At 37.4% G+C, this 10,759-nt stretch overlaps 1 protein-coding gene across 1 annotated transcript in view; it reads right to left on the bottom strand.

The window, feature by feature from the left end:
• Positions 1 to 8,081, bottom strand: part of KHDRBS2 (KH RNA binding domain containing, signal transduction associated 2) — a 190,893-nt gene extending 182,812 nt beyond the window's left edge. The window contains exons 1-3 of the mRNA XM_018564849.1: positions 8,018 to 8,081; positions 6,323 to 6,432; positions 3,241 to 3,378 (exon numbers count right to left, since the gene is read on the bottom strand). Of these exons, the coding sequence (XP_018420351.1) occupies positions 3,241 to 3,378; positions 6,323 to 6,432; positions 8,018 to 8,081 (312 nt within the window). The remainder of the gene's footprint in view (positions 1 to 3,240; positions 3,379 to 6,322; positions 6,433 to 8,017) is intronic.
• Between the last annotated feature and the right edge of the window lie 2,678 nt (positions 8,082 to 10,759).

The raw sequence follows: 10,759 nt of genomic DNA on the forward strand, positions 1-10,759 counted from the left end.
GTAAACTAGCATTGTACCCGTCCTCTGCTGCAGTTCTCCATCAGGTCCATCAGCAGAGGACGGGTACAATGCTAGTTTACTATTGCAAATTGAAATAGCCAATAGCAATCTAGCAATGCATTCCAATGGGCAAAACATATTTTATTTTAATTTTCTATTCTGATATGGCTCCGTGTCAGAATTAAGAAAAAAAAAAGAAAAAGCATTGTTTCTCTCCTGGGCGGCTGAGAGCGGGAGGCTCCCAGATCGCCCGGGAGAGTTGTTTTTTTCATTTTTTGACGGCAGCAGAGCCGCCGGACAATAGAAGACTATTGGGCGGAGCTAGCTGCCACTGCTAGCTCCAGCCTTTTTACTAGTCCAAAATCAGGCTGGTTTTAATTTCTTAGACAGAAGCCAGAAATTTTGCAAAGACTCACTGCACGAGTAAGCCACTTTACTAGGCTGCAATTTAGGAAGGAGAGACCAAGTAGGTCTTATTATGATATAAAAATTAGGGTGCAATATTTTAGAGACAAGCCAGAAATATTTTCCAGACTCAATGCATACCATGTCAGCAGCTTTAGTAAACCCCAATTTGAGAGAGCAAGAAACTTTTAATCATTAAATAAAAAATAAGAAACAGATAATCGCCACAAATATTGTACAATCGCTGTAGAGTAAGCAGCTTACCTCAAAATCTAAAAGGCCATTATGAGGCTTTTTCCCAAAAGATCAAAATTATAGTAATGGTGCAAGGCCGTGGCAGTGGCAAGACCTGGTAATGGTGGCGGGGCAGCAGTGGTGGAAGGAGATGGTAAGGGTGGCAGGCCAACAGTGATGGCAGGTCAGCAGTGGTTACAGGCCAGCAGAGGTGGTAATGCTAGTAGGCTAGCAGTGGTGGCAGGAGGTGCTAATAGTGGCAGGTCTGCAGTGGTGGCAGGAGTTGGTAATGGTGGTAGGCCAGTAGTGGTATCAGAAGTTGGTAATGGTGGCAGAAGATGATAATTGTGGCAAGCCATCAATAGTTTTTTTTTATGAGAGTGAGCCAGTAACCTGTGTCAAGACAGAGGCTGATTCATCTCTCTGTCACAGTAATGCCTACTGTACTAAATGCCCTCTCTGATAGCACAATGGCTGCAGGCATGCCAGCATCTCCCTTGCATACTGTGCAGGTTCCAGCCAGCTATCTAGCCTGGACACCCAAATGTTGATGTGTTCTTGGTATGAAGCGTGTCCACTTCCACATTGATATCATATGGTGACGGTGCTGCCTGTGACCACTGCCAGGTCTGCACAATATGCTTTGAAAAATGACTTAAAAGCACCTCCGAGGCAGCCAATACCACTGCTGATTTTCCTAATAGAGATCTGAGGATTTGGGGGCACATTGGGTATGAGAGGGGATGCTGTCACTATCTGGAAATGTGGCCAAGAGGTTCTTTGGCAGCGCCTCTTCCAAGTAGTGCATTTTTGCTCCTTTGGGGTGGCATCATGAGATGTGCCATTTTCCATTGGTAAGTGTACCTAAGCAGTACTCTGAAACATTTACCTTTTATCTCCTAATTTACAGCCTAAAAACTGTATATCTACAGTGTCAACTCTAAGACACCGCTGCCACTGATGCTAGTCTATTGAGATTTAGTGATGGCACTACATAAGTATTGACTGAATGGTGATATTTATTTTTGCCTCTAGCTCAGCTTTAAATTTGTAAACTGGTTAAGGGCTGCAAGTAGGAAGAGGGTCATATGCAACCCAAAATGAATCAGTTCGCTATGCACACAGTGTAGCTTTTGAACTGACCTACTACAAGTTCATTTCAAAGCTGTTTAATGTGTTTACAAGATCATTTTTAATTGTATTTAACATGCAAGTTAGTATTGTATTTTGCATGCTGTTGATTCCATTTTATTTTACAAATATCATTGTAATCTATAAAGAAACTTAAAAACTAAAAGAAAGTCACATTGTAATATTCTGTGTACAAATAAATAAAACAGAACATTACCTTTCAAATACCTACTTGTTCTTTTCAAAGGGAGACACATTATAATGTCTATTTTACCTATTTTCTACACTAAGCAATTCTTTTGATCACAGTTTTCCATTAAAATACTTTAACATTTTCAAACTCTGTTTTCTTCCAATTTTCACACAGTTGTTGTAAAGCCCTAGGCCAGGGTATCCTGCTGTGCTTTCCATGGAGAATTTAGAAAGCAAGATAGGCCAATTATTTTCATACCTAGTGTGTCTTAGTGCAAAAGAATATCAAAAACAAGCATTCATGTAGCCACAAGAGGTGTCATTACATTTACCTTTAGTGAAAGCTCACTCATCTATATTCATAAATAATCCATAATCTGCAAGTGTCTGAAATGTAATGCAGCAGTTACAAAACAGAGGTTCTTAATAAACACTTCTACGATCTGCTTCATCCTTCTGAATTACTATCTTTGATCTCTTCTTAATTTCCTTTTCACAGTCATGTTGACTTGGCTTTGATCTATCACATTCTAAGGATTTTTCTTTAAAATAAAGTAAATACTCCTGGATTGTTTGATGTAAGAAATGAATGTTTTAGGATCTCCTTTTACCTTTTGTCACAAAAATTGGCAAAATGAAAAATGATGCCGCTACAGAATAAAAGAGTTATTGCACTGAACGGTGAAATAATGTTATGCATACCATAAAAAGTATTACATATTAGTATTACATATTCTTGACAAGCACCATAAGAGCATTTACACAAGCCATCTCTGGCTGCATGTACTGTGAAGTAACTAATTTTCCATTTTCAAAGATCCTCAACAGATTGTCAATTTGTGCAGTATAGAGGGCCTTAACTGCAAGTCTGACCTCACCAAAGGGGCACATGTGATATTCAGTTTATGTAATTTTACTGTAGACTGACAATGCAGCACATTTTTAAAAATAAACACTCCCACTGCTGTCTGATACAATGGTTGTATAGCAAGCATCAAAAGCAAACTTTTTTTAAAGTTCTTTTGTACTGAAGTTGAGGCACTGCTATGGGCTAATTATTCTAATTATTGACCTGGAAAGGTTATTTTACACCTTCTCTGCCAGTAACCGTCCCATGTATGGACCAGTGGGAAATTTCAAAGCTGATAGAAAGCCCTATTGATACTAAAGATTGGTCATGACAAAAGTGGAAGTTTGGAGGCTGAATTAGAAAGCCTATTTAGTTGTTGTACAATATCTTCTATCATTCCCCGCACTATATAGATATCCTGCTCTCACAGTAAACACCCATATCTGCATCCACTTGGTGGACACAGTTTGTGGTTGACTAAGTTGTCCACAGTCAAGAGAGTCAAGAGAGTTTTTGAGCTGGTCCACACTGTCAGGGAATGGCAACCTTAATATAAACTGGGCCAACTGTAGATAAGATAATTAGTAAAAAGGAATGCATAATAAAACATCCAGAGTCTAAACTTCATGCAGCAAATGGCTTGGCTTTTATGTGCATATTCTTTGTATTTTTGCCAGGGCACCACTAAACAATACTGCTGAATAGAAAAAGACAAAAAGACAGTTTAAGAAATACTTCAAATTTCTAAAAAAGCAAGTGTTAATCTGTGTGCAGGAAGAGTAGCTGCCTTGGATGGCACAATAATAAGCAATTGTTGACTTTCATAGCATTTACTGAGGTCTTGGTCATTTCTATCAATGCAATTGCAGCTTATTAATGTTCACTTGCACAACCTGAACCTAGGAATGCGTGGACTGTATATCCAACAATATTGACTTGAACTCAACTTCACCTAAACAAAACAGCTGAAAAGCCAATATGCCAACATTCTAGTAACCTGTTTAAATAAAAGTGGAGAAAAAATTTAGAGCTCTATATGTCTTGTGCAAATTACAAAAGAAAGAAAATGTCTGAATATTGGCTGCTATAGACTCCTCAAGGAAATCCACAAGGCCTGCTTACAATTCCACCTTTCCAATGTTCTTCCCACTGAAAAAAAGCTCCCACTTATTTAGTTAATGCCTTCACGTATGATTTAGATAATATTATATAAGATAATAATAATAATAACATGATGCATAACTAAAGGCAAAAATATGATCACAGTTTATTTACTTATAATAAATACTCAAATAAAAGGATAAATAAAAAAACCTGTGTATATTTGATGATGGCTACACAGAATATGGCAAGCAAATACAAATTAAAAGCCATCATATTTAAAAAAAACTAGACAATAGTAGTATAAACAAATAATAACAGTCAATGTAAAAAAAACAAATAACCAGTGAGCTACTAATGTTTTCCAGCAAACAAAGAAACTGGGCCAAATTCAGAAAGTTTACTCAATTCTCCTTAAAGGGAACCTGCAGCTTCTTGGAAGTCATTTAATCATTTGTCAATGCAAAAGTGAAAACTTTCACTTAGTCACCTTCCCCTACTCCCCAGCAGCAATTACCTTTCCTTCACTCCCCACCCTGTTTAGCCAATGGGAAAGAAGTAAATTTCTGTCTATGGGTGAGCATGTGACTTACTTACACTTTCTAATTTGACAGCACAGTTACCTTGTAATTAGTGCTGTCCTATCATGTGGGGACAGGGAAGCAGTCTGTAGTCCTATGTAGGCTCTAACAAGTTGGTTTGGAGCTAACATAAGGATTTTTTTTCCAGGTCCCAGCGGATTATCTTTTATACTCAGGTATTTTTTACCAGACATAAAAATATCAGAGGTGTAAAGTGTGTGTACATGAGTTGCAGAGAGAAAATAAATTTGGAAAATATCAATTGATTGTACTATCTACGGACATCTCAGGGTAACATTTATAGCTCATATAAAATGTCTAAGTTCATATTGTACATATTTGCTTAAAAAAACAAAGTCAATGTCTGAGTGAAATGTCTTCCTAACCAATGTATAAAAGCAACTTTGATACTTTACTCCTTACTTGGGTTAGATTTGGTTTACATATAAGATTGCTTCCTAAATCCTATCTATTTTTGGAAGAGCCATTCGAATTTAGTTTTTCTATTTCTCATTCTTGCTTAAGGAGCAAGTGTCCAAATGCAGATTTGGATCATAGCTTTTTAGCATTTCAAATAATAGCGATTTGATAAAGCCGGGGGATGAAAATGCAGAAGCATGGCACCACACCCCTGATTGATTAGACCACAAAAAAACATAAAAAAACAACTTAAGGCTTTTGAGGTGCCAAGAACTGAATGACAGTATGGGGGTGATTTACTAACCTAAACACACGCACGCACCTGGTGCGTGTGATTTTCAAACAGCAAAACGTATTTATCAACCAAAAAGTCTCTAAAAGCATATTTCCACTAATGCCATATATGGAAAAATCATGCACATGATGCATATATAATGCTGCTTCACAGTTTAGACAAAAATGGTTAGCTCATGCATTTACATTCCTGCATTCATCAACGCAAGCAACACAACATAGAGCTAATTTACACAACATCACCTTGCAATTCATGCTTGGCTTTGCACAACACACCTGCTGGGTGTGTACACACTACAAAGGTGTTTAGATTCCAGCCATAGATCATGCTGGGAGGGAACACACTACAGAGGTGTATACATGTTCGTGCTGTGTTTATAGGGTTAGTAAATCAACCCCTATGTCTCTAAAATTCAATTTTTTATTGATATAAATATACATTAAAATGTTTATAAAAACAAAAATTGGCATGTGTTTATTTTGTTTGTTGCTATCAAATATACAATAATAACATACACAGTTGACAAAGGTAAAGCATTAGAGAGGGTAATGGTACATGAAGATAAATGTTTGTTGCACTCCTTACTGGATAATCCCAAATATGGGGAAGGGTGCTTGGAATGACCGCGGATGGCGCCGCCAGTTGCAGATAATAAAGAGATGTCACCAGCACACCACTCCTTCAAGGATAGTCAAGCAAAAGCGCTTGTGTATTTGACATAAGTTTTGAATAAATTCACGACTGACTATCCTTGAAGGAGTCTGGTGTGCTGGTGACATCTCTTTATTAATGGTAACCACTGCAGACTCTCCTAGTAGGATTTCAGCCATTCAGACTATTCAGAATCACCATTTGGTTGTTGAATACAACTCTCCCACTCCCACAGAGTGTTGATCAAATGGGTATCTTCTTTTTATGTTGTATGTGGGTCCTGTCAGCAAAGGAGTCTGCAAGCATCTACCTCCACCCATCTGGGAAAATTATCTGGGAAACTGAGTCTGTACTCAGACACTGAATACAAAGTGGGTTCCTGTCTATTTGATCTCCCCGGAAAGCCCTTACTGGAACATTGTGCGTATCGTTACCAGCTCTCCTGCTTTACCTTCGTCTTACTATCCCTCCTCTCCCATCTTTTCGCTCCCGTGATTTGTGGGTGTTGGATAATCTAATAGCCATGAACTGCCAGGACTCTTGAGGAAGCAATACCACGAAATGCGTTGAGTCTGTACAATAAAGTACATTTGTTATATTGATGCAGTCAACTGTGTGTGGTATTATCGTATATTTGATCGCAACAAACAAAATGGACACATGGCAATTTTTGTTTTTATAAACATGGAATTTTACATACATACTGTCATTCAGTTCTTGGCACCTCAAAAGCCCCAAGTTGTTTTTTATGTTTTTTTTATAGCTGTTTAGCATGTCTGTTTCTAGAAGCATATTGCATGTCTGTCTGTCTCTAGAAGAAATTCTACAACCTGGTTCATAATTATGTAGAAGATAAAGTAGTTCTACTTATAATGCGTATTACTCTGCCTCCAGCATTCTTGATATATACAACACCAGTCAATACCTAAATGGTAGAAATTCTCCCACTTCCAGTGCCACTCTGTCGCAAAAGTATTTGCTCGGGGTTTAAACCCTTCAGTAAAATTAAGACCTCACAACCTCTCTTTTTGTCTATAGAGGTTAACTGACAGCAAAGTACCTCCCTGTATTAAGCCTACTGAGTTTTACAGAGAAAATCTCCTCCCAGTGTCATGCTCTTTATTCACATATGAACAGCTTATGACTCAGTAGTAATCCCCCTACTAAACTGCATCCTTTAAAATAAAAAGCACCAGGATGAAACATGATTTTACAATATGATTGTATGGTACTTTACCATGTAATTTATAGCTGAAGGATTTAATGCATAAATTGGGCGTTTCTCTACTGAACTACATCATTACTCTGGTGCATTGACTTCTGCTTTATAGATTACTTTATTAGTAGTGGAGCTAGAAAAATGTATTTTTAAAAATCTTTATGAACATGGTGGTAATGTGCCGTGTGGTTTCTTTTAAAAACAAAGGTCTGGTGGCCATGGAGATGGTGGAGATTAGTTCTTTTCCCTTACTGTTTATGACTTGGCGAGTAACAATTGTAATATTCTGGTGGATATTAGCACATATTGTGAGCGCTTTTAAGGATGCAGTCTACTTGCAACACCTTCTTTTTCAGGTCCTAGTTGCCCACTTTTATATAAACAAAAGTTTAAAACATCCACATCTAAAGCTGGCAATACACCTTGCAATCATCGTTCGATTTCTTTTGTGCCCTAATTGAACCGTCATTCAATTTCTGATCGAATACTTCATCATGCACTGATCAATGTTGATTTTGATTATCGTTCATTAGCAATACTAATTAGCCAAATTTCGTTGATCGACAGAATTAATTTTTGTTTGCGCATGTGCAGTGTTCTTGGTGCGATTTCTTTTGTCCGACAACGCCACTAATCCATTGATTTTCGTATTATTCAATAAAAGTTTTTCAGCCTGACCGATCGAGGAAATTCAGCCAGTTGTACAGTAATTGTGATCGTTCCCTTCCCATCAACTGGCCGATTATCGTTGAAAAACACATGCATGTTTGAAATCCTAACGATAATCGCAAGGTGTAGGGGCACCTTTAGCCTCACCTGTTCTCTCAGCCTCCCCAGCTGGCTCCACTCGGACATCTGGGTGGAGTCCTCCTGACTCCGGGAGAATTACCTTTCCTGTCTCCCAGCTGAAGCCCTAAACCCTAGCCCAGTTCACTCACCTTTAGCAAGCAGGAGGTAATAAGCATTTTTCGCAGAAGATACATAGCATACCTCTTCGAGCATTACTGTTCGCACGTTTAGGGTTTTTTAGGGGGAATAACTATTGTAACTGTGAAGATTTGTTTAGCCTAATATGGTGGGTGGTAAAAAAACACAGGGTGAAGAGGAATAATATAGCTCTGTAAAAGCTAAATGTGAGGTGTAATAACAGCCCTTAATTTAAAAAGCTGTAGAGACTGGGGTTCCCAAAGACTTCACAGGATCACCATTAGAAATAAGAAACAACCTATAATACAGTGCCTTTGCCACTGGTCAGCTGGGTCGTAAGATCCAATAATGTCAAGGAAAGGATAACCTAGTCTCCTTTCTATAAAACAGTGGGTTTACAGCAGCCATACTGTCAGAGTGTGTTTGAACCCTTAGGGGAGCTGACAACTCTGTGTAAAAAAAATACAGTTTTCTTTTTATAATTTTGACATTCCTACATGTCCCCCATAGCAGTCCCGAAATGTCCCATGCATTTTGTTCGACAATAGCTTGCCTATTAGCCCTATGTGTCCAGAATTGAATTACAAGATCCCCCCCCCCCACAGACTTGCAAACATCAAACAAGATTTTCAAAATTGTTTGTGAACCAAACCCCAGAAAATTTGCTTATCCCTGATTCAGCTAGCCAAAATGATATGCATTAATGCCAAGTATAGACCAAGTAGTATTACTCACTAAGTGATATTTTAACAAGTAAGAGTTTGAATATTGGAGCCGACCTAATGTATTTATTTTTAATATAATAGTGGAGGATATTGACCCTCAGGATCAGCACATTGCCAGCTTGTGGTAAATAAGAAGTTATTTACATTGATTGTAACGGACCACCAGGACCCTTGGGTACTAATAACGTGGTTTCTACTCATTCGCAGAAAATTGGATGTATTTGGTTTTCAACTAAGTCTGTGTTGTCATGGATATAAAAGTAAAATGTTCAGTATATTAATCAACTGGAAAACCAAATCTGCTTAAAATGTCAATTTGTCAACATGAATAACATTTAAATACAATTTGATATTGTTAAAGCATCAATAATAAATCTGTGTATGTCTGAAAAGAGCTGTGATAAATAAAACGCACAAGGCATTTGGAGACTGCTGCGGGCTTTAACCACATCAATTCTGCAGTTCTGCCCTGGGCTTTCAAGCATTAACGGATTCTTTGTTACAGTTATAGCTGAAACCTACAATAAACTCAATCTACTACATACTTGCTTATTCACTAGAGCAATGCAAAGGGACATAATAATGCAGTAACCTGCAGCAACCAGACACATATCATGCCTTAGCTGATTTCACTGTGTATACGGAAATCCAATTAGCTTTATAGTTTACTAAAATGTGTACCTTATCACTGCTTTGCGACCTACCATATTAAGTAAACCCATATGTGTAGAGGCTTTACAGATTTCTCAGCACCTTTGTAATCAAACGTTCAAAGCACAGAAGGGGTGGCTCAAATGTGGAGAGGTTCAAAGAGTATGTGAAATATTCTGAATGTGATAGTGATGTTCCTCTAAGGGACTTGTTTCATATGCAGCAAGTGCAACCCCTGTTGCTACACCAGTTTTCTACATATCAATGCTGTCTTACTTCATAAACATAAATTATTGGAACTAATAAATTCCTCGAGCTTTTGACATCTCTTAAGCTGGCCATACTTTTAAGATGGTGGATAGATGTTAGGAAACAACATCTGACAAAAATACTTTTGTGAACGACATACCTACGGTGTTATGGTGCATGTAAATTTACCTCACAACCGAAATAAATCAAATCCAGCTAGTGCAGCTTTCATGTATTTTGCATTAACCAAATATATCTGAAGAGGAGTGTGAGAATATACAGACATCAGAACTACAACCCAGCCCAGGTGAAATCAGCAGGTTTGAATGCCATTTTGTGTTTACTGCTAACATTGCACAACCTTTTGATCCTTATACACAACACCAACAAAAATAATCTGCAGCACATCAAGAATTATACAAATGTATTTAGATCATGTTTTAACTTCTACTTTACTCCAAAAATGTTCACCTGATTCGCCTTAATCTCCATCAGGTTCGTATCCACTTCCACATTTAATTGGGTATGCGTCTAATTTTTTAATAAAAATACTTTAATTGCTTTGGACATACCCTCATTTTTAAAAATGAAGTAAAAAAATGATTGATATCTATCTATCTAGATAGATAGATAGATAGATAGATAGATAGATAGATAGATAGATAGATAGATAGATATCTATATATATAGATATATATAATTTCTTTCTTTAAAGTGCTTTGATTCTCTTTTCCCTGTCAAGTGCAAACTTTCAGCTTACCCTAGGGCAGACTGAGAGCTAATAATACTCCTCTGAACCTTAGCTGTTGAAGTTTTGTAACAGCAAATGGCCCTGTCTGCAAAAAATCTGGAACTGACTTGAAAGACAGAAAAAGAAAGAGAACTTTGCAATGAAAAGAGAAAGATAAAAAACTGAGAAAAGTGTTCATAATAATTATTAATAATTACCACTTCATAGGTTGGGAACAAAATAAAGATGATTCTGAATTTGTTTATCAGTATATGTATAAGGGATCATTGACCAATTACCAGCTTGGAGTTTGTGAATGTCAAAAAGGATACTGTCTATACTATTATGGATCTCACACCATATTAACAGTTTGTATGAGAAATCATGTGTTTGAGGCG

This window comes from Nanorana parkeri, unplaced genomic scaffold (assembly GCF_000935625.1).
Source record: "Nanorana parkeri isolate BGI_ZX_2015 unplaced genomic scaffold, ASM93562v1 scaffold789, whole genome shotgun sequence".
NCBI classification, from domain to species: domain Eukaryota; kingdom Metazoa; phylum Chordata; class Amphibia; order Anura; family Dicroglossidae; genus Nanorana; species Nanorana parkeri.